Source organism: Oncorhynchus masou, chromosome 24, assembly GCF_036934945.1.
Source record: "Oncorhynchus masou masou isolate Uvic2021 chromosome 24, UVic_Omas_1.1, whole genome shotgun sequence".
Classification (NCBI taxonomy): Eukaryota; Metazoa; Chordata; class Actinopteri; order Salmoniformes; family Salmonidae; genus Oncorhynchus; species Oncorhynchus masou.
This window is the reverse complement of record NC_088235.1, coordinates 77,049,590-77,075,996: the sequence shown is the minus strand read 5'-3', so window position 1 is coordinate 77,075,996 and position 26,407 is coordinate 77,049,590. Positions and strand designations below refer to the sequence as shown.

The window sequence follows — 26,407 nt, the reverse complement described above, 5'->3', positions numbered from 1 at the left end:
GTGTAACCGATGTGAAATGGCTAGCTAGTTAGCGGTGGTGCGCGCTAATAGCGTTCCATCCGGTGACGTCACTCGCTCTGAGACCTTGAAGTAGTGGTTCCCCTTGCTCTGCAAGTGCCGCGGATTTTGTGAAGCGATGGGTAACGATGCTTCGTGGGTGTCAGTTGTTGATGTGTGCAGAGGGTCCCTGGTTCGAGGCCAGGTTGGGGCGAGGAGAGGGACGGAAGCTATACTGTTACACAAGCAACAGCAACTAGTCTCTTGTATGCGCAGGTTCAATAACGTCTACTTCACATTCATGTGCATGTCACGTGTGACAACTGTAATCAGCCAGCCTCATCCCCTTCCAGCCATCACTCACCTGCTTCTCTGCATCCACTCTCCCTGCACATCTGTTCCTACATCAGTTTTTTAAATATCATTTTGGCGTGGTGGCGAGCGGGGATGCAGCTCAAACGCTTCAAAAAGAATATGACTCATATTACTAAAGCTACCTTTTTTTCCATCCTCTGCGATAGGGTGAGCATTTTGATATCATTTCACAGGCAGAGAGTGTGTGAGGGAGAGACAGACAGAGAGTGTGTGAGGGAGAGGGAGAGTGTGTGAGGGAGGGAGAGTGTGAGGGAGACAGAGAGTGTGTGAAGGAAACAGAGAGTGTGTGAGGGAGGGAGAGTGTGTGAGGGAGGGAGAGAGTGTGAGGGAGAGAATGTGTGAGGGAGAGAGGGAGAGTGTGTAAGAGAAGGAGAGAGTGTATGAGGGAGACAGAGTGTGTGTGAGGGAGACAGAGAGTGTGTGAAGGAAACAGAGTATGTGAGGGAGGGAGGGAGGGAGGGAGGGAGGGGGAGGGAGGGAGGGAGGGAGGGAGGGAGGGAGGGAGGGAGGGAGGGGGAGGGAGGGAGGGAGGGAGGGAGGGAGGGAGGGAGGGAGGGAGGGTGTGTATGCGTGTTAGCTGAAGAGTAAAGGTTTCATGCAGTGTTTTTCCCTTACTGCCACAATGACATGCAGATCATTATGCATGTATATCCCTTCCTCCCAGTCCTCCAGCCAAATCACAGTCAGGCCTTTATGAAGTGTGAATATCCATGGCAGGTTTTTTGTATAGAACATGCACATAATGTTTGGAAAACGGGGTCGGGGGTGAACCGGACGCTAGGACACTGGCGTGGTACCGCAATACTACCGTGATACAGTACTTGGCCTGCTATCGTATCGTTAGTAAAATGACTGGCATCATGACGAACCTAATATATATACTGTGACTGTTTCAAATGGAATGCTTACTTTAATCTTTTTAGTAGATAGTCGATTTATTTATAGTATAGTTGCTCTGTTTATTCCATTTTGGTTAAACTATTGCTAAAACTGCACTGACTTAATCAAGTTGTTGAGTGATGATTGACGAACAAGGAAATGAAAGGTGGAACTCATACAGGGTGATATAAGCTAGAAAAATTTGACAAAGAAAAATGACTAGACATCTGGAAAACCACATCCTTTAAGACTCTCTGTGATATTGTGTGTTTTAAGATTCTGGATTTGCTACATCTTTGTCAGTAGCACAAACAACAGTGAATAAGTTAAACCAAAACTATCTTGTGATCACTTTGAAAGACAATTAGTGTTGTGAATCACCTCTGCAGCTGAGCGATCTCTTGACTGATGTCGTCCAGCTCCTTGATTCCAGTGAACTCTGACCCTGACCCCACAGAACTGGAGCTGTCCTGTGGATGGACAGACAGAAAGAGAAAGAGAAGAAGAGAAAGAAAGTGAGCCCCTTTCTTCAGCTGACCTGAGAGAGAGCCAGAGTTGCCACGACACCAAACCATCCAGACCAAACCATGGTAAAGAGACGGAGACAACGGGGAAGGAAGCACCACAGAGGGACAGGTGACAGGGCGAGGGTGAAAAAGGCCTGAGGGGAGTTCACCGCCGCCACAGTCAGAAAACTCAGGAGGTCAAGTCACACCACCGTTCACAGTCACTGAGTTCACACAAATGCTTTGCATCTCTTTGAGATTCTGTCTAGCGAGCCATCGAAAGCATTTGTCGGGTTTTTCGCCAGTTACCTACCCAGAACTTGAACATTATTTGCTGATACAGAGATATAACCCAGAAAGCAGCATTCAGCAGCGTTTAGGTTTGGGTAAAGAAGAAAACAGTGTGCGGTAAGCTCTTGGTGGGGTCTAAGCACCAGGTCTAGAGCAGGACAGCAGCAATCAACGAGGTTTAGGGGCCTCCAAAACACACAAAGCACATCACTTCACAGAGCTCCAGGTTGCAAACCACATACAAACCACATAAATATACTTTCATACCAAATCAATCAATTAATAGTCATTGTCCATCAAGAAGATGCTCTCTCCACAGCACAAAACTTTGTTATCAGAGTGTCTCAGATGTAGGATCTTAATTTGAGCCGGTGTGCTACAGCAGGATAATCATCCTGCAGCAAAAGGAATTGCGAATTATTATGTGGATCATAATTATTGGACTTTTTTGTAGGGGTCGATACATTTCTCGTAAGGCAAAATCAAGTCCGAGATTCCAAAGTGGAAATCACAGAGTTCAGAAGCCTTTTCACTACATTTTAAATGTCCTCCTGCAACAGGGTGATGATCAAATGAAGATCCTACACCTGTGTTGTCCCTTCCATCTTTCAAACCAAGCACCTGTAATCAGGACCATTGGAGATTCCGACGCATTTTCAACAAGCTAAATATGGGACTCACCCGCCTCATCTCAGACAGAGCGGCCACCTCAGAGCCCACGGGAGTCATGTACCCAGACATACTCTGTGGATAGAGACAAGGGGATGAAGAGCTACTACTGAACACAAAAATGATTCCTAGCCATGAGACACACTGAGTGTCAATCCCAGACATTAACACACGATTAGATCTCCCTAAACTGTCATTTGTCTCAAAGTGTATGAACAGAAAGGAAGTTGTACTCTATATTTGCTCCCAACAATTGAACAGGTAAACCTGATAACCGCCGTCACAAAGTGGAAATGCAAGCACTTAAAGTGTGTCTGCGCACGAAAATAGAAAGTGTGTGTGTGTATGTGTGTGTGTTTTCTTACATTATCAGGACCAAAATGTTCTGACAAGGTATAAAAACAATAGTAATCTGTGTTCTTTATTTGTTCGATTGTTAGGTTAGGCTTAATGGTTAGGTTTAGGGTTAAGGTTAGTGTCAGGGGATAGTTTTTTTGATTAGGTTAAGGGAAAATAGGATTTGGAATGGAACTAAATGTTTACTCACCAAAAAGTCTTGAAAATTCACATAAAAGCTCTGTGTGTGTGTGTGTGTTCTTGTACATGTGTGTGGTGCGTGCATGCGTACATGGGAGGGAGTGGTACACACTGGCACGGGAGTGCCCCTCTCTGAAGGGGGGATCATGTCAGGGGTCAGGGCCTGAGGAGGGTCCACGCCTTTGCTGACTTTCTGCTGGATGAAGTGCATGGCCAGAGCAAACTGCTCCCGCGTCAGCTTCCCCACCTGCCTGGTGTCTGCCAGGGCCCTGGACACACAATAACAACAACATGAGAAATACAGTCAACTTCAGTCGGGGAATCAGGTGGCATCAGTCCGTCTCTCCTACCATATGTGTGCCAGTAGATTCTGGGGCAGCCCTGAGTGCATGAAGATGTCCTTGACTTCCATGCCGCTGACAAAGCCATCTACATCCAAGTCTGTCTTCAGGAAGATGTCATCATAGCGCCCTCTGTCTGTCACCGGGACTACCCAGTTCACCGAGTGCTGACGTTCCCGGGGAGGGAAAGGACATATGTTAAAACACATTACACACTAACAAGTTAAGAGATTGCTTTGTCGCCAATCAAGATAGCTTGCTCAACGTATGTGTGTGTTTACCTGTGCAGATTTGAGAGAATGTTTGGGGGAGAGACTGCCGGCGCTGTTGAGGGAGTTCATGCTACCGTGGGAAGGGGTGGAGCGCAGGCTGTCCTTGGGGGGTGGGGGGCTGGCAGGCAACATGGGCACCATGCCAGGAAGGGATCCCACCAATGACTTCTTTCTCTTGTTTGGAGGGATGAGAGAGGAGGGGAGAACAGAGGGGACCGGCTCCTTCTCCAAGGCCCGGTAGACCAGGTGCATGGCCTGGAGAACAGAAGGCAAAAGATGAGGATGGAAGTTACACTTATTACTGGTGATAAGAGACGTTACGATCTCATACACAGGCAAATATGAGCCGTGAAACATTTGTTTATTCAGATCTATTCATTCCACAATTTACTGGAGTAAACCTTACCACCGCAAATTCATCTCGATCCAGATGTCCATCTTTATCAATGTCACTGAGATCCCAAACCTTTCCTAACACGTCCAGAGGTAGTTTTGAGTTGGTTAGAACTGGTTTTACTTTGTCACCAGAGAGGAGTCCACTGACTGGTGCAAGGCTTTCAAATATGCCGTCGAATTTACCCTTTTCTTCAGGCTGGAATAGGAAATGAACCACAAATAACAATAAGCCATTGACAAGCAAAGGTAAACTCATGATTCTCTGAATTCTGTTCTGTGTTTTTGCACAATAAAATGCAATTTTTCTAATATACAAAAACTCATTTTAGTATGCTCTCATCAAACAAACACATGGTCCAGGGTGATTTCTACATGACTCACCCTCACAGCCCAGTGTGGTTCACTAGAGACGGATGATGTGCTGAGAGATGGGCTGCTAGTGTCCTTCTGTAACCCAACAACCAAAAAACAACCTTCAACTTTAACACTTACTTCACAATCTCCTAACCAAACATATCAATCAAATCCAATCAAATGCTATTGGTCGCATACACATGTTCAGCAGATGTTATTGAGGGTGTAGCTAAATGCTTGTGTTCCAAGCATAAATCCCCTCATCATAAAACTATCATGAAACCTGCTTGTAGTGAGGATTCTACTCACAAATTTGGGGGGAGGGATAGTCAGGTTCAAACTCGAGAGGCTGACGTCTTGTCCGCTCTGTGCACAGGCCACCAACCGCAGAGCTACATAGAACCCCTATAAGAGAAGACGGGACGACGGCATTGTTTATGGGTGTACAAATAGGAGCTCAATTCCCCTCAAGGGTCCCAGTATCAAAGGCGTCGCAAAACATAGAGGAAATGATTCATTTTCTACCCGTTTGTCCAAGAACCCTTTCCCATCTGGGTCTGCCAAATCCCAGATCTGAGGGGAGACAAACACAAACAAGAGGATTAGGCCTAACTTAGAAAACATCAGGTAAAGCCTCAATGTGCAATAATCATTAGGGAAAGTGTACAAAGGAAATAACAAGCAAACTGCATCAAATTCCCAGTCAATACAGCTGAGACGGGCTGCATAAATGTGGATCAAAGCAGAGCTAGAATGACAAAAACAAAAGGTAACAATACAACATCTGGATACAAACGGAGCTGAAACAACTGCACTCCCCAAAGCGTCCGATATATAAAAGACGTTGATCTGATCAGACCAGGTGAATGACGTAAGATGTGGACATCTATTCCAGTAATATTCCTCTGGGGGTACTGAATGAAGCATGCGCGCATGTATGTCGATGGTCGTATTACTCCTCGATGACATAGACAACTCTAATAAACATGATTTCCTGCTGGTCACTGTCGGCTGCTTTCAGAGCAGTTTATCAGTCTAAAGTGTCAGGGACTGTTCCCTTGGCGCTGCCCAAAGCTTTCAGTGGCCAGCAGCACCACACAGTAACCCACCTTTCCCAACGTGACATCAGGAAGACCCGATTTCTTCAGGAACAACGCAGCTTCCGTGGGCCCTACTCTCCCCGTGTTTCCTGGGTCCACCTTTGCAAAAACCACACAGCAAATCAAACTTGTTAACATGTTTCTATCTATACCTCCACTGTACTGTTGAATGTGTTTAGTGTTGTCTAATGCAGCCATTGAACAATAAAGAAGTTCAATTCTCCTCAATCTATGTTGATATGACTAGCCTATGTAATAACCAAACTATAACATGTGTTTTACCTGTCTATAAAAGTTCTCGTACACAGGGTTCCCACTTGACAGCTGATTGGGAAAAGGTTTTTCAGATTAGTCATATCATTTCAAATAGCTGCTGGTAACCATTGTCTTGAGTCAAATAGCGTGACACACCCCACAAAACCTATTACTGACATCTGGACTTCCCCTTTAAAAATCCACTTAAGGGTTTATCACAACCAAAAGCCAAAGAGGGATTTCCTCTCCCATGTCATCAAATATTAATGTCATCTAATAGGCTTTAAATCTTTTGTGTACCTTTTGAAGAGCTCTTTAAAGCATAATGTAACTTGTAAGTTGGCAAAAAGCCTATCTTTGTCATTAGATGAAAAACTAGAAGCATCATGTAGCTAATGTGATTGAACCAAAATTAGTCCTCTGTGACTCCTGATGCAAACTCTTGAGATTGTGATTCCCAAAATTGGCTGAAACAACACATAGCTTGTGTTCTTAAAAACTATCTACAAGTTAGGACAATACATTGCGGCATCTTACTGAAGCAAAAAAACAGCTAATGTAGCCAGCACCGTAAGTACACAACCTGATCAGTCATCATCCATCATCACATAACCACGTTATACCCTAGCCATCTGGTTTCACTGCTCACTAACGTTACACACCTATCGCCTTTAGTACATTCTTATATAGCTACAATGGTATTACATGAACTGTTCGTGTGACTGTGTTATTACACTGATGCCCTAGTAGTTAGACCGTTTAGCTAGCTAGTTTTGTTTAGCACTACCGTTACAATACGTTGGTCTTTCCTGGTTGCATAACTCTTGCGCCTTTGTCTTGTGTCAAAATTGAAATGTTAATTAAAAATTCCTATAATTATATTTCATCTAACGATCATTAGCTAGCTAGCTTGTTCATTTTGCAAGCAAGCTAGCGATAGCTAGCCCACTAGCCAGCTGGCTAGTCTACGGTACTATCTGCAAGCTTATCGTTACTGATAAGGCCTTGTCCCATCCAGCTAATACTAGTAGCAAGCTAGCTAAACACCCCCTTCTTCCTTTCAAATTAGATTAAAAGCACACCACTAAAAACTGCAGCTCATTCATCGGCATGCACAACAGCTTGACTGAATGTCCTCCGCATATTTACTTAATTCCTGTTACATTACCTGGGTGAGAGATGCGAGTGCAGCCATCTTCCCTGTTGCTGCGGGAACGCACACAGTACACCCTCCAGCTCGTAGACAACACCACCACCTAGTGGACACGCTTGCGACATGCAAGGCCCTGATGAACGACGTGAATTGACATGACAGTCTCATTCAATGTGTGGAAATTGTCATATTGTTTCCAGATACAAGGCCTTTTGTAATCAATGACACAATTTTAAAGCTCTGTAAAAAGCTATTTATTTGACATAACGCTGAAATAATAACCTTAAATAAACCTTCAAGTGGTGCATTTAAGTCTAAAACCCTTTTGCTTTATTGTAGTTTCAAAGAAAACAAAACAAAACTAAAACTTAGATGCTGAAATCATCGCTCCTGTGGCTCCACAGCATGCCATAGCTCAGCTAGAGCCTCTGTTATACACTCATGCAATTAACCAACCCTACATATCTCAGAGCAACAGTCTTCACATTTAAAGTGCTTCCTTTTGCAAAAGCAGAAATAAACTCCATGTACAGTCAGAAACTCTGCTGGGTCAATCTTTCTCATCTACACACAAGAGAAAAATGAAAAGCCAAGGCCAGTTTTGTGGGATGTTTACTTGTTTTCTTTTGGCTTATAGGACTTCCAGAACGTACCTTCACTCGAGCATCTTTTATGAGATGGGGGTTTACTTTTGATAGGCAACATAAATCGTATAGCACTCATCTATGCAAAAAACAAAAATACATATCGACTAACGATAGACCTTTGAAAGCTGTACATGACTTTGCACAAACAAACAATTACTCTTCAACAAAATGAGACAAACCACGAGGCTTGAAAGAGCAATTACATGGTTAAAAAACTTGCATCATGATTTCTTTTGATATAATACATTAAGGATCAGGGGCAATCAAAACACACACAAAAAAAGTGTCCAGAGAGAGCAGAATCTTGTTATATGCTTAAAGTGATTCTAAAATAATATTAAGGACATGGCTCAATTGACTTTCAGCTTCAACTAGCCTTCAACTGTTGAGCAATGATATCGGAAAAAACAACAACTATGTGGCTAAAACTTCCTTTTGTAAAATAATTTGGTACCTTACAGTGAAACTACACTGGGGCACATCTGGAACCAAATCCAATATTCCCTACCATCTACCATGTCTCATTTTACAGTGTTATAATATTTTAATACGATGACAAATCAATCACAGAACATCCTTCTCTTCTACAAAGAAGTGTTCCCTTTGTAACAGTCAAATAAAGTGACAAAGCAATAAAGTGACAAAGCAACTCTCCAACATTAATAGGACACTTCATTGGCAAAATATCCCAGTTCCCTTTGTCTGATGAAGACAAACATATTGGAAAGGTTGGACAGTAATGATCAGCTGAGAGAAATAAGAAGCGTTGTGGAGACAAATAATAAAACAACGGAGTGGATGCGGATTCTGGACCCCTCTTCCCAACAGCTAAAGTTCCCGAAGCTTCTGCATATGTTGCGGAATTCTCTACTTTACGTACAGTCTCTGTTCTACTCATAGAGAACAGGCTACTCTCTGCTCTGGTGAACGGGGCTTTATTACTAAAGTTAGATCAAAGCTGAATCAATGTCTGCAACATCACATAATGATAGTGTTCAACATAACAGGACCAAATATAATAGCATAGTATAACGTTACTGTAAGACAACAAAAAAACACCTAATTCCGTATGAGATTTTAAGATGATTGTGTGAAGGGTCGGATTTTTCTCTCATGTGGCCAAAACACAAGTGTGCTCTACTAGGCATAATATTTGCTTTGATTGAAACTAAGTACCGTCTGCTCTAAAATTCAATCACTGTACATAATTCTAAACAACACTGTAGGCTATTTCTAAATAACACAGTATAAGAAGATCTAAATGCATATCCCCATGAAACTGATTGAGATCACAAGGTTGGTATGCAGATTCTGCATGGGCATTTCACCGGTAAAAATGAAAGAATTATCATTCACGATGGACAGTGAGAAAGGTGAAGGGGAGGTTCTGTATTAGAAGAGCAGAGACTGTGAGTAGAGTAGAGAATCACACACATGCGCAGAAGCTTCGGGACCTTTAGCTGTCAGAACGGAGGGTCGAGAAATGTCGGATTCGCAGCCTCGGCCTAGAAAACAAACAACACATTTGAGTTCCGTGGCCATTTTGCTGGTTTTGTCATTTTATCACAGGACAATGAAGTATATTTTCCCAGAAGATGAGGTTTACATAACAAATATGAATCAACCAGCTAATGTATGCTTGGGGTTTTATTTGCGAGGGGTTGAAAAGCAACATATGGTGAGGGCAAGCTGCCCACTGTAACTCTATAGATGGACATGGCACAAGGAGCAGGTATAGCAGCAGTGAGAGAGAGAGAGAGAGAGCCCATGGATATCTAACACTCAGAATGGAGAAGGCCTAGCTGACAGTAACAACACATCACGTCTTTGTCCAATGAAAAGCATCCGGGAAGACCAGTCACTTTGGGTAACTTTTTCCACTCCTTCCTTCAAAAGCACATTCTGGAGCACTATTACTCATTCTCTAGCCCTCCATTCTTCCCCTTCATGCCAAGGCAGGCACGTTCACTCGTCATCAAATGTTTGTTGGAGCAGAAAATTGGCAGCTAGATTCTCGTTCTTCTCACATGCAAAATATGCTTGAATGACAAGTCCCTCTGGAAATCCCAAGGCTTTCAACTATAACGAAAACACATTGGCAACAGTCAGCTCAGAAACACATAACCGATAACACACAGGGAGCATACCAATAGATAACGTAATATTTAATGAGTTAAATCATAATTAGTAACCATAAATACTCCTACCCTCTCGATGGCCTCCTTCTCTTGTGGGGTGACCTGGATGTAGTTAGTCTGTGGCGCCCCCTGGGCCTCAGCTCCCTCCTCTACCATCTCTCCTCCTTGAGGCTCATTCAGCATCTGCACAAACCTCTCCTGGTGCTGGGTAATTTGCTGCAAAGAAAGAACATCTCCCTACTAACCCTTACGAATAGAAATAAGATTTCCTTTTTAGTAGGCTAAAACAAAACAGAATCTAAACCAAAGAATATCCCCAGCCTTCCATCAGTCCAGCTTGTGTCTGGAAAGCCAAGCTGATAAGCAGGGCTACGTGGATGGAGAGAGACAGCATGCAGACACTGGGATGTTCGGTCTCGCCACTAACCTGCAGCAACTGGGGGTTATCTCTGCCCAGCTGCTGGAGCAGGGCAGGAAGAAGAGTTGGGTTCTGCTGGATGATCTGTCTCATCTGATGGAATTGTGGCTGGTTCCTCAGGAACTCCAGAGGGTTCCCACCCCCAGTACCTCCACCAGTAAGCCCACCAGTAAGCCCACCAGTTAGCCCACCAGACGAGGGGGGCTGCTGGGTTGAAGACACTGCGCCTGTTCCAAAACAAGAATGGGCACAAAGTTCAAAAACTTCTATGAAACAGAGTAATGAGCAGCCTAGGGCGGTAGATTGACGAGTGCTGCATTTTCCAAACTAAACTGACCAAGACACACCTCCAACAGCACATAACACAATACATAATTCTGCCTAAAAACAATGAAAACGTATATATGGTGTCTTCAGAAAGTATTCATACCCCTTGACTTATTTCCCCCAAAATTGTGTTACAGCCTGAATTCAAAATGGAGTACTTTTTGTTTTACCCATCTATGCATAATACCCCATAATGACAAAGTAAAAACATATTTTTAGACATTTATGCAAATGCATTGAAAATGAAATAGAGAAATATCTAACTTTGCATAAGTATTCACACCTCTGAGTCAATACGTTGTAGAATTACCTTTGGCAGCGGTTACAACTGTGAGTTTTTCTAGGTAAGTCTCTAAGCGCTTTCCACACCTAGATTGTGAAACATTTGCCCATTATTATTTTCAAAATTCTTCAAGCTCTGTCAAATTGGTTGTTGATCATTGCTAGACAACCCTTTTCAGGTCTTGCCATAGAAACACTTCTGTGAGCAGGCCTTTCTAATCGACCTGGCCTGGGTATCCTGGAAGGATATTGACCTCATCCCGTCAGTTGAGGATGCCTGGTCATTCTTTAAAAGTAACTTCCTCACCATTTTAGATAAGCATGCTCCGTTCAAAAAAATGCAGAACTAACAACAGATATAGCCCTTGGTTCACTTCAGACCTGACTGCCCTCGCCCAGCACAAAATCATCCTGTGGCGGACTGCAATAGCATCGAATAGTCCCCGCGATATGCAACTGTACAGGGAAGTCAGGACCCAATACACGCAGTCAGTCAGGAAAGCAAAGGCCAGCTTCTTCAGGCAGAAATTTGCATCCTGTAGCTCTAACTCCAAAAAGTTCTGGGTCACTGTGAAGTCCATGGAGAACAAGAGCACCTCCTCCCAGCTGCCCACTGCACTGAGGCTAGGTAACACGGTCACCACCGATAAATCCATGATTATCGAAAACTTCAACAAGCATTTCTCAACGGCTGGCCATGCCTACCTCCTGGCTACTCCAACCTCGGCCAACAGCCCCCCCCCCGCAGCTACTCGCCCAAGCCTCTCCAGGTTCTCCTTTACCCAAATCCAGATAGCAGATGTTCTGAAAGAGCTGCTAGACCTGGAGCTGTACAAATCAGCTGGGCCTGACAATCTGGACCCTCTATTTCGGAAACTATCCGTCGCCATTGTCGCAACCCCTATTACCAGCCTGTTCAACCTCTCTTTCATATTCGTCTGAGATCCCCAAGGATTGGAAAGCTGCCGCAGTCATCCCCCTCTTCAAAGGGGGAGACACCCTGGACCCAAACTGTTACAGACCTATATCCATCCTGCCCCGCCTATCTAAGGTCTTCGAAAGCCAAGTCAACAAACAGGTCACTGACCATCTCGAATCCCACTGTACCTTCTCCGCTGTGCAATCTGGTTTCCGAGCCGGTCACGGGTGCACCTCAGCCATGCTTAAGGTACTAAACGATATCATAACCGCCATCGATAAAAGACAGTATTGTGCACAGCCGTCTTTATCGACCTTGCCAAGGCTTTCGACTCTGTCAATCACCATATTCTTATCGGCAGACTCAGTAGCCTCGGTTTTTCTGATGACTGCCTTGCCTGGTTCACCAACTACTTTGCAGACAGAGTTCAGTGTATCAAATCGGAGGGCATGCTGTCCGGTCCTCTGGCAGTCTCTATGGGGGTGCCACAGGGTTCAATTCTCGGGCTGACTCTTTTCTCTGTATATATCAATGATGTTGCTCTTGCTGCGGGCGATTCCCTGATCCACCTCTACGCAGACGACACCATTCTGTATACTTCCGGCCCGTCCTTGGACACTGTGCTATCTAACCTCCAAATGAGCTTCAATGCCATACAACACTCCTTCCGTGGCCTCCAACTGCTCTTAAACGCTAGTAAAACCAAATGCATGCTTTTCAACCGTTCGCTGCCTGCACCCGCACGCCCGACTAGCATCACCACCCTGGATGGTTCCAACCTAGAATATGTGGACATCTATAAGTACCTAGGTGTCTGGCTAGACTGTAAACTCTCCTTCCAGACTCATATCAAACATCTCCAATTGAAAATCAAATCTAGAGTCGGCTTTCTATTCCGCAACAAAGCCTCCTTCACTCACGCCGCCAAACTTACCCTAGTAAAACTGACTATCCTACCGATCCTCGACTTCGGCGATGTCATCTACAAAATAGCTTCCAACACTCTACTCAGCAAACTGGATGCAGTTTATCACAGTGCCATCCGTTTTGTTACTAAAACACCTTATACCACCCACCACTGCGACCTGTATGCTCTAGTCGGCTGGCCCTCGCTACATATTCGTCGCCAGACCCACTAGCTCCAGGTCATCTACAAGTCCATGCTAGGTAAAGCTCCGCCTTATCTCAGTTCACTGGTCACGATGGCAACACCCACCCATAGCACGCGCTCCAGCAGGTGTATCTCACTGATCATCCCTAAAGCCAACACCTCATTTGGCCGCCTTTCGTTCCAGTTCTCTGCTGCCTGTGACTGGAACGAATTGCAAAAATCTCCCTCACCAATTTCAAACATCTGCTATCTGAGCAGCTAACCGTTCGCTGCAGCTGTACATAGTCTATCGGTAAATAGCCCACCCAATTTTACCTACCTCATCCTCATACTGTTTTTATTTATTTACTTTTCTGCTCTTTTGCACACCAATATCTCTACCTGTACATGACCATCTGATCATTTATCACTCCAGTGTTAATCTGCAAAATTGTAATTATTCGCCTACCTCTTCATGCCTTTTGCACACAATGTATATAGACTCTTTTTTTTCTACTGTGTTATTGACTTGTTAATTGTTTACTCCATGTGTAACTCTGTGTTGTCTGTTCACACTGCTATGCTTTATCTTGGCCAGGTCGCAGTTGCAAATGAGAACTTGTTCTCAACTAGCCTACCTGGTGAAATAAAGGTGAAATAAATAAATAAATAAAATACAAAAAGTTGATTTAAGTCAAAACTCGGCAACTCAGGAACATTCACTTTGTTATCGGTAAGCAACTCCAATGTAGATTTGGCCTTGTGTTTTAGGTTATTATGCTGCTTAAAGATGCATTCAACTCCCAGTGTATGGTGGAAAGCGGATCGAACCAGGTTTTCCTCTAGGATTTTACATGTGCTTAGCTCGATTCCATTTATTTTTTATCCTGAAAAACTCCCGAGTCCTTAACGATTACAAGCATACCCATAACATGATGCAGCCACCACTATGCTCTAAAATATGGAGTGGATACTCAGTAATGTGTTGTATTGGATTTGCCTCAAACAAAACATGTATTCAGGACAAAATGTTAATTGCTTTAGCCACATTTCTTGCAGTATTACTTTAGTGCCTTGTTTTGTAATATTTTGCATGTTTTGTCATATTTATGTACTGTACAATCTTCCTTCTTTTTACTCTGTCAATTAGGTTAGATTGTGGAGTAACTACAATGTTTTCGATCCATCCTCAGTTTTCTCCTATCACAGCCATTAAATTCTGTAACTGTTTTAAAGTCACCATTGGCCTCGTGGTGAAATCCCTGAGTGGTTTCCTTCCTCTCCGGCAACTGAGTAAGGGAGGACACCTGTAACTGTGTAGTGACTGGGTGTATTGATACACCCTCCAAAGTGTAATTAATAACTTCACCATACTCAAAGGGATATTCAATGTCTGCTTTTTTTACCCATCTACCTATAGGTGCCCTTCCTTGCAAGGCATTGGAAAAACTCCCCGGTCTTTGTGGTTGAATCTGTGTTTGAAATTTGATTGAGAGACCTTATAGATAATGTGTGGGCTACAAAGATGAAGTAGTCAATCAAAAATCATGTTAAACACTATTATTGCACACAGAGTGAGTCCATCCAACTTATTTTGTGACTTGTTAAACAAATTTTTACTCCTAAGCTTATTTAAGTTTGCCATAACAAAGGCGATAAATACTTATTGACTCAAGCCATTTCAACTTTTAATTTGTAATAAATTAGTAAACTTTTTTTTTTAAATCTACCCCTTTTTCTCCCCAATTTTGTGGTATCCAATTGGTAGTTACAGTCCTGTCTCATCGCTGCAACTCCCGTACGGACTCAGGAGAGGCAAAGGTCGAAAGCTGTGTGTCCTCCTAAACAGAACCCAACCAAGCCGCACTGCTTCTTGACACAATGTCCACTTAACCCGGAAGCCAGCCGCACCAATGTGTCGGAGGAAAAACTGTACACCTGGCGACCGTGTCAGCGGGCACTGCACCCGGCCCAACACAGGAGTCGCTAGACTAGACTAACAGTGAAATGCTTACTTGTAGCCTACAAACTGGAGACCATGTTCATGAAAATGTTATGGGACAGACCTTTTTTTTTTACATCATGCACATCTCCAATCAAATAGTCTAAATGTGCCCTATCAAAAAACATTTTGGGGTGGATTTGAACATTACTTTGCATGGTAGCCCTTTCCTGCATTCAATGACCAAAAGTGCCCTCTTTGGTCTCATGGGTGGAATATTATTCACATTTTTCACAATTTTATAATTAATAAATAATTACTGTTTTTTACGACAAAGGTTTTGCTATATTTCAGTCTTCTGTGATGTATATAAAGTCTAATATTGGGATGCAAACTCAAAATGTAATACATTTCAACTCTATATCTGACATGGTACAGGTGTCTTCTTTTTTTAAGCCCATAACCATGTGTGTGAGGTGAATACTTTTGTTTCAAAGTCGATTTGTTTACGACTACCGAGAAACACTGTGTATGACCCTGATTTACCCCCCTGCAGTAAAAGGTTAACAAACACCACATCCTAAAAACAGATCAGGTCAAAATAAAATGGACAATATGGAATAAAATGAAGCTATTCACGACTGCTGTCCGAGAGTTTCACTCTGTGGGCTAAATTGTAACGAATCAGTAATTTCAATTGTAGGCCTATTTGTCAATTGTTTGACGAGCTGATCATAGCGAAGAAAAGACTTCTGCGTTTCCCTCTGTGTAAAGTGCAAAATAACTCCTGATAAACTTGGGTAGATAATATGCTGATCTTAAATAGACAAAATGATGGGTTTTTATTAAGCCTTGATCAGGAATCAGGACTAGGCTAAATAAAGTAAATGCAACTGCCTGTTTTACAAACGGTACGACATGGATGGGCTTTCAGAAAATTGCATTGCGGGCCGACACCGTAAGCTACACTATTCTACTTTTGCGGGGAAAGGAGGGCATCACCTCTTTTGTATCGCCTAAGGCGGCAGAACAGCCAGGACACGGGCCTGGCAGTGTGTGTCCAGAGAAATGATTGGTTGGTATGAGAGCGACATAGGCCTGGTAAAAGAGCAACAGAAGAGTGTGTGTGTGTGTGGGGGGGGGGGGGTCTCACTGGTGGCTGCTGGTGGGGGCTGGGCTATATCTGTGGCTGGATCAGAAGCTGGAGCAGAGGCTGGAGCAGAGGCTGGAGCAGAGGCTGGAGCAGAGGCTGGGGCAGAGGCTGAGGCAGGAACTGGGGCAGTGGGATTGAGGTTGGCCAGAACTCTGTGTTGGAGCGCTTCCACTGGCTGAAGATCAGCCTCGGACGGAATCCCCTGGAGGATGTGGAGAGAAGAATTTATGATCCCTCAGGAAAATGAAGTAATACTAATGAAGTGCATTTATATTGCTCTTTTGCAAGTGATCAAAGAGCTTCTCATTGCAAGGCACAGAGATGGATAAACATACCGTGAACTGTGTACAGCTATGGGACTGAAAATCCTTTTGTATTATGTGTGCATACTGCTTTCAGATTGTCAGTAGAGTCTGGCACTGAGTTTTCAAATGTAACGTTGGAATTGTCTCCACTGCTTACAGGTAATAATACACTAATTTACCATTAAATCACTGATAGGATAGAAATTCACCATTAGCAGGTACTCCACGGCTCTGTCTGGGTTGTTGTAACTGGCTCGCAGCGCTGCAATAACCGGCTCCCTTTCATACCCCATAGACATGATTTCAGACACCAGATTCTCATACGCTTGTCCTGTCACTGGCTCGCAGCGAGAGAGGGGATTAGAATACAGGGTCATAAATCAACGGGAAGACGAAGCATGATATTGTGATGTGAAAGATTAGACTAGACTCTTCGTTACCCAGTATCGATGCTGCTTCTTCCAAGAGACTTAAGTCATCAACAAGACTGTTGAGAGAAAAAACATTGATTAAAACAGACACAGTTATTAACAAAAAATATGGTAGCCATCCAAAATATGTTATCATATGTCAATACCTAGAGGAGGAGAGGGCTGGCGTAGTGGCGAGGGGCAGTTCGGGGTGCTCCCCGTGAGGCTTGTCCTCTGAGGGTGAGACAGGGACGGGGCATGCTGCTGCGGCAGGAGCTGGGGCTGCATTGGCCCCCAGAGCTTCAGGGGGAATAGAAGCAGGGGCTGGTGCAGGGGATGGGGGTGTGGAGGGCTCCACTGATTTTGTGGGGTTTGAGGCAGGGGCGGGTGTGGGTGTAGGGGAGAGGGTTGAGATCTCCATGGGGGCAGGAGAAGTAGAACAGGTAATGTCTGACAGGGACAGCCCAGAAACAACAGGAGGCGCAGGGGCGGGAGCAGGGCTAGAGGCTGGGGCTGGGGTTGCCTGAGGAGAAATCTGTGGAGGAGCTGGAGGTTTGGGCTGTAGGGAGACAACAGAAAGGACTGCCCAGAGATGACCACAGTGACGACAAACAACTATCTCATCTTTAGATAATACAAATGATAAACTCCTGCTTCTACTATCATTAACGCTGTAAAGACAGTATTATTATCACATTAATGGCTGTCCTGTTTGTCCTTTATTCAAGTTTTACTATAAAGGAATCATTTCCATATTATCCTCACATATGAATGAATGGTTACCAACCAATTCATTAAAACAGTGTTGAAATCTTACCTTTGTAACCATGACAACCACAAAGTTTTTCTCATCAATTTTGTAGTCTTTTAAAGGTATGTCATCATTCAAGATTTTGCCTATAATAACCCAACAAGAAGAACCTGTTAAAATAAATATATAGGCTACAACATTCCAGATGTGTTGGATTGATAGTCAAGATTACTCCAACAATGCAGTTAGAGATAAGATGCCTCGCTTACCTGCATAGATGAGCTTTTGCCCTGCGGCTGGATAGCCAACCTTCCCTTTCTCAACCTCAATCTTCTCCTTCAGGGCTTTTACCTGCCAATAACATAATGACATAATGACAAGCTGTTAAACAGGACTAGAGATAGAGCCCATTTAGTTGTATCTCTATGGGCAGGACATTCTGATCATCTCTCCGGAACATAACATGGTGACACATGATATGTCTCATCTCAGTCATAAAGCAGAATCCTTGAGGATTATGGGATTTGGAGTGAAAAATTGTCATTCACATTCAGTCATTACTTCACCTTGTTGTGAGTTCGTTCGAGGAAGTATACAGATACACTTATAGACAGATGCATTTCAATCGATCTACATTCCTGATTGTGATACGCCATTAATGTATTTTTAAAGTTGACACTCACTACACAAGTTAATGATACAGTAATAAACGTTCCAGTTTTAAAACGGAGCTGTGGAGTTGCTAACCACAGTGTTGTTGCCAGTAATGTAACCAGTCAATCAGCACTTTAGGCCCAGAGAAAGAGTTTATAAAACAGATACCATAGCTTGTGCACAGTCATACTTAAGGCCTTTAGTGGGCACTTTCAGTACTACTATTTACATCTAAAGGTTACACTAATGCAGCGTTGCTCAATTCTGGTCCCGTGGACCCTCGGGGTATGCAGGCTTTTGTTCAAGACCTGTGCTACTGCTAACACACGCGATTAAACAAATCAGGGTCTTGCTAATCAGGTGTCTGTAGCTACACCTTTTAACCAGGTGAGTTGACAGGGAAATAATTCTCGTAGACAGCAGTACTATAGAAGAACGCAACTCTTAAGGTAGAACCCTAGAGGTTACTGCTATGGGAGGTATTCTGGTAGTTGCCTTCTAAAGGGGAAACATCACCTGTAAATTTAGCCAGGTATATAGAGCAGATTAATATGCAAAGCAGACTATGTGTTGACACTAGAAAAGTATTGAAAACAGCAATCAGTCATAATATGGTGTAATTATCTTTAAAAATATATATACATTGTAATAATCGATAGCCCACTAATAGGGTATGGCGTTATTTCTATAGAGAACATGAATAGTTGTAATGTAGATGATATCAAATGCATATTTTTATTCATTATTACTATCATTATTATTCTAATATTATTATTAGTCTACTCATTTTCATTTACTGCTAGAGGGGGGTAATTTAACAGCCTCTTTTATACAAAACACAAATTCGATGTCGGCCTAAAGTGTATAAACAGATACACACATTTGTCATAACAAATGTACAGAACGCCCCCCTCCACCCAATTCCTACAGTCCAGAAAAAGGGGTACACGAGTGCGCCTCCGTGGTACCTAGACCAGGCTCGTGAAATCTTGCATCGTCATTCATGAGGATACAGCCAGGTAATCTCTCAAACGCAACGAAATTCGCGATTTGACACCAACACCCAACAGTTACAATGTGACATGAACAAGGAAAACATGATATTAAATAGCACCCCCCCTCTCCTGATTTAGATCGCATTGGCCAAGGCCCTGGTTGCTCCAAGCCCCTCTCCCCCGGCCTCAAGCGTATTTACCAGAGTCACTAACTTCCACTACTCAGTACTCACGGTTAGTTCTGGATCTATTTCGATTTTAAACGTTTGCTGCTGAAGAGTCTTCAACGTTATGGACAACATCTTCAAGACGATTCCCGATAATTGCCAGGTGCTTCTATAACCGTGTTCACACCCGTTTCTGTACTGTTGCTTTTTCCACAGTAGCCTACCTAGTTCTGTGACTCAGCTATCTCGCTGTATTGGTTGTGTTGTAGTGTAGTCAGACGCCATCTACTTGCGGCCTGAGACAAGACATACTGCTCCGGGCTCGACTGTACCTCGTGGATCTAAATGCATCGATGGCACGTGCATGTGATGGTTTACCCAATATCAAATGCCGTCTAGTCCCACCTCTTAAAACAAAATGACTTAGTAAATTATTTTGGGGGATTTAAAAGAGCATTTAAACCATGACTGAGAAATAGTCATTCATAAAAGTATCAGTCAAGGAATTGTAAACTAAGAATGGAAAGAGTTATATATGTTGAGTAATGGCAAAATTGCTTGCATTTAAGTATCCTTGTATGGATTGTCCCAGAATACAGTTTAGGCGAAAAGGCCCATCGCCTTCGGTGTGTCCTCAGGATGGGAAAACACACCCAAGCAGGGTCAAGAGTGTCTCTACTCATGTAAAGGTTTTTCTACTGTGTCAACTCTATTTGCCTTAGTAGTATTTCAGTCTTCAGGGTAAATGTTCAGATCAGCATCACAAGACACATTTCCACTTTGATATTGTTTGACAGCGTGTCTACGGTAGGTCTTCAACCCCATTTTAGAAATGCTAAGACCAACCCATATCACAAAATCTTGGGGCTAACTTTACTAGAAATTCTTAACAGTACTATTGAAAGAAAAAGCTTCATTTATTTACTGAAACTCAAAAGACAGTGTGCCATGGGGACAGTCGCATGTTTTGAGAAAAGAAAAAAAGAGTCACAGTTTAGATCCTTAAGTCTCATACAGTCATCTCTGCAGCTGCCATACAACTAAAGCAAGGCCTGTGGGGCAACATGTACAACACAGAGCATGGGAATGGTTGGACATAGAGGATGATTGTGGGAATAAATTAAACAGAAGTTAATGATAATAATGTATAATACAGTACTGCATACAACTGTATAAAAATAAATCATTTAGAGAAAAAGTATAGAGAAACGACAACTGATATGCCCCTGATTTGTTTCCCAACATAGACAACATCTGGTAAGATTGATGACAAATATGGGGAAATAATCATTTTCTTTGACACTGAAGGGATGAACTGATGGTAGCTGATGATAAAAGCAAGGGAGCCGGTGGCAGCAGCACCTAGAGCAACTGTAGGACACATGGACATGATAGACCACATTCTGAACAAAGGGGAAAATATCTTAAATTAAACTGACGGAAACTAAAAACTTCAACCCAGTTCTTCAACCCTAAACTCTTTCCAAAAAAAAGTTAACCTCTTAAAAAAAGGCAAACATTGCCTGCCCCTTTCCCACCTGTAAAATAGGTTTTCACAGGAGTGCCAAGTCCATAGGGTATTACTCAATGTGATGATGCACAGCAGTCACTCCATCGGCGAGGAGATCGGGCAGGACAGACACGTCCTCTATCCGGTTTCATTTACAACTCGTCCTTGTCCTTCCTGGGATCTTCTCCTTCCTCCTCTTCCGTTGGGCTGTCATCGTCGTCATCCTCTGGCTCATCATCCTCATCTTCATCCCCCTCATCATCAGCAGTGTCCTTCTTGCTCTTCTCCTCCTCCTCTCTTGCTTTCCTCTCCTCCTCCTCCTGTGCATCCTTCATTTTCTTTTCTGGTGCCTGTTTTGCAAAGGAAAATGGGTCATTGAGAGAGAGTGATGTGGGACTTGTATATTTTTGTCTTACATTTGAAAATTAATATCAAACTGAACTCATAATAAGTTTCTGTTTTTCATAACTTAGTACGATAATAACAAAATCCTACCTTTGTAGCTCCCCATGTCTCGTTTCCAAACTCCTCAGCCTCTTTTATATCATCACCAATCAGGAAGTTGTCAAAGATGGTGCCAGACTTCACCTATAAAAAGAGGCAACTTTAACATAAAGCTCATAATTACCCTTCAACAACAACATTCACTGTCTGAGGTCTAACATACCTGCCACAGGTCCAGACCCAACACTCCAATGTTGTCAAACTTGTAGATGGCGGCATCGGCTGTGTACTCAGGGTTATCGATCTCAGGGTGCACCCAGGCACCTTTGTAGTCAGGGTTGTCAATCTGCTTTGCCTTCCACTCTCCCTGGAAAGATAAAGCCAGTTATAAGACTACCTGTGGTGCACTAGCTGTATAATGCAGATTTGAATCATGGAAGGAAAACACTGATAACTTATTAATAAGAATTAAACTATTTATAAGTATATGCTATGCATACATGCGTATTCTAGAATGTACTAACAAAAGTTTTATAAGCATTTATAACTTATTCATGAAAGTTATATTTAAGTGTTATCAGCAACTGGTACAAACTCAGTCTGTACCTGGTACTCTGGGTTGGGGATCATAGGAGGCTCCCACTCGCCATCCATGTCCACATCCCAGTCCTCAGGGATCTTAGCATCAGGGTCAGGGATGTTCTCAGGCTTCTCCCAGTCCTAGTGAGAAAGTTCAATATTAGTTACAACTTGGTCAGTGACAGAACTAAACAATGTGCTTTGACAAAAGAGATCACTCCTGAAACTAAACCAGGACCAAATAAAGCTTGTGCTCATTGGCCTTAGTCCATTTACTGTTAAATGCAGGAAGAAAGACCATTTGTTAAACACAATGGGTCCATACTGTGGCAAAAGCAAATGTGATACCTAGCAACTCGTTATAGACTGTACTGATTCCATTTTGTGGCCTTTATGTAAGAGTAACTAGTCTTGGGGGAACTTTGGGATCATCTGTTCATTTGACAAAGTGGATTGGTGGAAGTGTGTTTTCTGACTAAATGCACTGGGCTGAATAGCGAAACAGTACTGCCTGGACACCAATGAAAAAAAAACAATGAAAAAAAAAGTACCCACCTCTTCATTGCTTTGTCATTCCCAGTAGCAGTATATGTTACTGTAGACTTTGCATAACATTTCTCAAACCTGATTCTGATAGGACTTATATCCATGGTGGCTTATGTTCGATCAAATCTCTTCATTCAAAGAGGCTCACCTCTGGCTTGGTGTCAGTAGGGTCGTCGATTTTGGCCCTGTCGTCCCAGTCCTCTGGCTTCTTGGCCTCGGGGTCCTTGACAGTCTTTGGGGGCAAAATGTCCCAGTCATCCTCCAGAGTGCCCGACTCCACCTTCTCATTGTTGATCTTCACCTCGTATGTCTGGTCCGGGTTCAGGATCAAAGTGTACAGATGTGTCAGCTCGTCATCCTGAAAAGACAAAAGGGCAGAACAGCAGAGGTTAAAGGTCAGACCTGGCAGGTAATATGCAGTAAAGGAATGCAATGCTGAGGAATTTTAAAATGGCATACCTTGCATTTGATTTCTTTCTTGATGAGGTGGTTCTTGCCTTTGTAGTTGAAGATGACATGAACCTTCTTCGTGCTGTAGCCACAGATGTCAGGCCCTGTGGGATGGATGGTTAAAGAATTTAACCTATTAATTGTTAGGTCAATAAAATACAGAATCTACCGGTAAAATCCAGGCATTTCTAAAAAAATGTCTCACTGAATGAATGTCTCTGCTAAATGACAAAAATGTAAATGACCGAGGGTCACGAAAATAACAGAGGGATTCATCTCTGACTAAAAGTCATGCCTCAGTCAGAAAAACTTAGTGGTGCTCTGCACAAACTCACCAAACATGATGTAATACTGCGAGTCCCCGTGCATAGCTGCCTGGTCTAGGTCTGCTGGGAAGATTTTGACATATCCGCCCCCACAGTCAATCTTCTGCTCGTGTTTGACAGTGAACTGGACCACCAGGGACTTTCCCTCGTTGCTGAAGGGTTCAAAGCGGCTGGAGAGAGCATAGAAACGGGCATCCTGGCTGGTCTGGAGACCTGTAAGACAGGTAAGAAGACACATTAGCATCAGTAGGTTTAATTGAACCCAGGTATAGGAGGCGAGTGATGCATAGTGATACTGTACTGTGTCATGTGGATTACATTTTGATTAGGGTTGGAGACCAGAGAATACATTTTATATATTTGCATTTCGAACAATCCACAATCTAAGGAGCCATTTGCAACCATTTGGCATATGCAAACTCAGACTTAGTGAAGGATCTGGCAAAATATCCATAATGAAACATCTTGCCGTGATCAAACTACAATATATTCCCATTCAGCTCACCTTTATCGGCCTCAGCGTCACCATAAAACTTCCCAGCAGTCAGTTTCCACTCGCCATAGTCTGACTTGTGCTCTGATACAAGCCACCGACTCTTCCATGCATCTGAAAACAACATTTACAATCTCATTAGTCCGGATCTAGGGAAGTATCTTGAGTGGCACAGCAGCCTAAGGCACTGCATCTCAGTGCTAGAGGAGTCACTACAGGTCCTGGTTCATTCCCGGGCTGTAACACAACTGGCCGTGATCAGGAGTCCCATAGGGTGGCGCACAATTGGCCCAGCATCGTCCGGGTTAGGGGAGGGTTTGGCCAGCGTAGGCCGTCATTGTAAATAAGAATAGTTTAACTGACTTGCCTAGTTAAATAAAGATCACATGATTCAATAAATACTGCAGGCTGTCAAAGAAGCCAAGTGAAAGAACTTCTTATGATCAGTGCACTGCTGAATTCTATATTTTGAGGTGGGGGGGGGGCAATTTATTTCCCTTTGATACTATTACAAAATGTATTTTTCTAAATAAAAAAAGGTGTTTTCTACACAGTGATCAGTGTAAAAAAAGCTGACCATAATGATATTTTATGATATCCATTCACTTTAAAGATGCACTCATTTAAAATGGACATGGCGAACAGGGTGTAGAGCTCATGTTCCACATTACAGAAAAGTTGTTTCAACAATAGAAATGACATAATGGAGTCCAGTCTGGATATTGACTATTCCAGGTATAAAGAACATAAATGGTTGATTAAAAATTGACCTAGAAAAGTGGTGCGTATGGGCCCTTGATCCCCAAACCATTATCTATCATATAGAAACATTTTAGGAATGATCAGAAAAACAAAAGGCACATTTACCTCCATCCTGAAATTGTTCCTTGAAGTATACAGTAGCGTCAATGGTGACAGCTACCGATGCAAAAACTGCTAATATTGCCACTGCGACCCTCATGCTTTCACCGTCCCGCTGTACAGGTAAACTGTGTGTGCTGCTTTTCACTGAAAGTCGGTTATAAACGCTGAAGGAAACAGGTAATATGATCATTTCTAACTCCCTATTCCTGCACAGATGGCCGTGGCTCATTGGACGAGATCTTGTCCAATGAAATGAGACCACGATTTATCTTTCGGAAGTGCTCGGATTACACATCGGCTCGAGGCCGAAGTAGTCCCTCACCACAGGTCTGGCATCAGATTGCCCAATCCCAAAGCTTTAACTAACCGCTGACCCTGGACCAGCGGTTAGAGGCAAATTCTAAAACTCCTCCACATCGAAGAGCGGGCCATATTTTAAATAATATCTCTGAATTTGCGAGGAGCAATGGTTGTGGACAGAAAATATTGTTTTATGTTGTGGAAATTTGTAAGATTTTGGATGAACATTAATTTATTTTTGGAACCAAGTGTGATTATTCAAATGTGCATTATGTCCAAATGTTTCCCTAAAATCCTAATAAAACACAACTTTCCACACCGCAATAAAGTAAATTGATCGTCATACACCCTTGCTCAAGGTTGACACACACCACGAAATCATGTAACACAATAAAGGATTTCTTGGTCACTAACAATAAAACTCAGACGTCATAACTCCATAGGGATAATCTCAATTGCATCCTCCTCGTATCCTCTCTCCTCGCCGCCTTCTTAAACCCAAGAGTCAGAGGTCCCGCCCCTCTAACCTTCTCCTCTAATGGGCGAGGCGAGGAGAAAGAACGCACGCAATTTATAAAGAAAAAGTCCCTTTTCTTTTATTAATTTTGAAAAATCTGATTTGGAAAACGATTTAGAGTCTTTAACACGTATACAAAACAAAATGTCAAAAAAATGTATTCGCTATATGTCTGTATTTGAATTGATATAATATGGATTAGTTGTATTTATTTTAAAATTTTCTAATTTCTTTGTGGAATCCCTCTGGCTGTTATGTTTATGTTTTGCATGTTACTGTTAATAAATAATAATTAAGAAAAATGAACTGCCTTTTCTCAAAGATGACGTTTTCCATGCAGGTTTCCGTAGAATATGTCGACGCGTACAGATGACCCATTATTTTGACCAGATACTCTAGGGGCCGCTCTCGGCAGGGTAGCCTAGTGGTTAGAGCATTGGACTAGTAACCGAAAGGTTGCAAGTTCAAATCCCCGAGCTGACAAGGTACAAAATCTGTCGCGTATAAACAACAGGCACAACAGTTTCCACAGCCACAAAGTCAAATTTGGCTTGGCCTATCTTAAAAATGTATGAAAACAAAAATGTGGTTTTGGTTTTGATTTAAGGTTAGGCATAAGTTTAGCACTGTGGTTAAGGTTAGGTTTAAAAACACATTTTAAGAAGAGAAACGATAGAAACTTTATGACTTTATGACTGTGATAACTAGTGAAGACCAGGCCCATTTCCGATATAAAGTGTTATTTCTCAAAGTTGCCTGGATGTCATGTGTCCTACTTATATCAGTGCACTGTAACAACCTAATCATTACGGAACTTATATTCGATCAAATAAGCCACACTTAGGAAATAATACATTCCATGTTAAATTAACCAAATTCGACACTCTTTGACCTCCATACAAAAATCGCCACCTGCTGGAGAAGACAGATTTTGGGCCCAATTATCCCTCTGATAAACCACGACTAGTCCCCATGGGTATGAGGGTCGCCGTTTACGGTGAAGTTGGACACAGTGTAATTGCTACAAGGTTAATCTCAAAACGGATACATCTAAT

At 42.8% G+C, this 26,407-nt stretch overlaps 3 protein-coding genes across 13 annotated transcripts in view; all 3 read right to left on the bottom strand.

The window, feature by feature from the left end:
* LOC135512700 (epidermal growth factor receptor substrate 15-like 1) overlaps nucleotides 1-7,202 on the bottom strand; it is a 36,291-nt gene extending 29,089 nt beyond the window's left edge. For 8 of the 10 annotated variants that reach the window (XR_010451448.1, XM_064934988.1, XM_064934991.1 and 5 more), the window contains exons 1-12: nucleotides 7,141-7,202; nucleotides 6,000-6,041; nucleotides 5,727-5,816; nucleotides 5,143-5,190; nucleotides 4,927-5,022; nucleotides 4,645-4,710; nucleotides 4,274-4,459; nucleotides 3,877-4,122; nucleotides 3,605-3,762; nucleotides 3,346-3,523; nucleotides 2,730-2,792; nucleotides 1,633-1,721 (exon numbers count right to left, since the gene is read on the bottom strand). Coding sequence is in view for 9 of the 10 variants with exons in the window: in XM_064934988.1 (XP_064791060.1) it covers nucleotides 1,633-1,721; nucleotides 2,730-2,792; nucleotides 3,346-3,523; nucleotides 3,605-3,762; nucleotides 3,877-4,122; nucleotides 4,274-4,459; nucleotides 4,645-4,710; nucleotides 4,927-5,022; nucleotides 5,143-5,190; nucleotides 5,727-5,816; nucleotides 6,000-6,041; nucleotides 7,141-7,167 (1,289 nt within the window). In the remaining variant the exon portion in view is untranslated. The remainder of the gene's footprint in view (nucleotides 1-1,632; nucleotides 1,722-2,729; nucleotides 2,793-3,345; nucleotides 3,524-3,604; nucleotides 3,763-3,876; nucleotides 4,123-4,273; nucleotides 4,460-4,644; nucleotides 4,711-4,926; nucleotides 5,023-5,142; nucleotides 5,191-5,726; nucleotides 5,817-5,999; nucleotides 6,042-7,140) is intronic. The other 2 variants (XM_064934990.1, XM_064934996.1) reach the window with 1 other exon arrangement.
* A 161-nt stretch (nucleotides 7,203-7,363) lies between these two features.
* On the bottom strand, nucleotides 7,364-20,132 carry LOC135512698 (UV excision repair protein RAD23 homolog B-like). Of its 2 annotated transcripts, none has more exons than XM_064934984.1 (10): nucleotides 19,390-20,132; nucleotides 17,777-17,858; nucleotides 17,574-17,677; nucleotides 16,924-17,315; nucleotides 16,787-16,833; nucleotides 16,556-16,683; nucleotides 16,042-16,243; nucleotides 10,338-10,555; nucleotides 9,980-10,126; nucleotides 7,364-9,851 (listed from the first exon to the last, which is right to left on the bottom strand). In XM_064934984.1, exons 1-10 carry the CDS (start codon nucleotides 19,456-19,458, stop codon nucleotides 9,738-9,740), a joined length of 1,503 nt encoding a protein of 500 aa, XP_064791056.1. In that variant the 5' UTR covers nucleotides 19,459-20,132; the 3' UTR covers nucleotides 7,364-9,737. The 2 variants fall into 2 exon arrangements, with proteins under 2 accessions (XP_064791056.1, XP_064791057.1); XM_064934985.1 differs by having other exon boundaries at nucleotides 17,574-17,653.
* Nucleotides 20,133-20,221: 89 nt separating this feature from the next.
* On the bottom strand, nucleotides 20,222-24,748 carry LOC135512699 (calreticulin-like). Its single transcript, XM_064934986.1, has 9 exons — nucleotides 24,539-24,748; nucleotides 23,684-23,785; nucleotides 23,188-23,391; nucleotides 22,862-22,956; nucleotides 22,551-22,760; nucleotides 21,884-21,997; nucleotides 21,501-21,644; nucleotides 21,329-21,421; nucleotides 20,222-21,183 (listed from the first exon to the last, which is right to left on the bottom strand). The coding sequence occupies exons 1-9, from the start codon at nucleotides 24,723-24,725 to the stop codon at nucleotides 20,986-20,988; spliced, it is 1,347 nt and encodes a 448-aa protein (XP_064791058.1). The 5' UTR covers nucleotides 24,726-24,748; the 3' UTR covers nucleotides 20,222-20,985.
* Between the last annotated feature and the right edge of the window lie 1,659 nt (nucleotides 24,749-26,407).

Excerpts from the sequence above, each read along its gene's own strand:
- LOC135512698 (XM_064934984.1), bottom strand. The coding sequence starts at position 19,458 with ATGTTGTCCATAACGTTGAAGACTCTTCAGCAGCAAACGTTTAAAATC. Across the intron at positions 16,834-16,923 it reads CCAGCCCTCTCCTCCTCTAG|TCTTGTTGATGACTTAAGTC; the intron begins GTATTGACATAT and ends TTCTCTCAACAG. Across the intron at positions 10,127-10,337 it reads ATAACCCCCAGTTGCTGCAG|CAAATTACCCAGCACCAGGA; the intron begins GTTAGTGGCGAG and ends CTTTCTTTGCAG.
- LOC135512699 (XM_064934986.1), bottom strand. The coding sequence starts at position 24,725 with ATGATCATATTACCTGTTTCCTTCAGCGTTTATAACCGACTTTCAGTG. Across the intron at positions 23,786-24,538 it reads GGAACAATTTCAGGATGGAG|ATGCATGGAAGAGTCGGTGG; the intron begins GTAAATGTGCCT and ends TGTTGTTTTCAG. Across the intron at positions 22,957-23,187 it reads GCAGTATTACATCATGTTTG|GGCCTGACATCTGTGGCTAC; the intron begins GTGAGTTTGTGC and ends TCCATCCCACAG.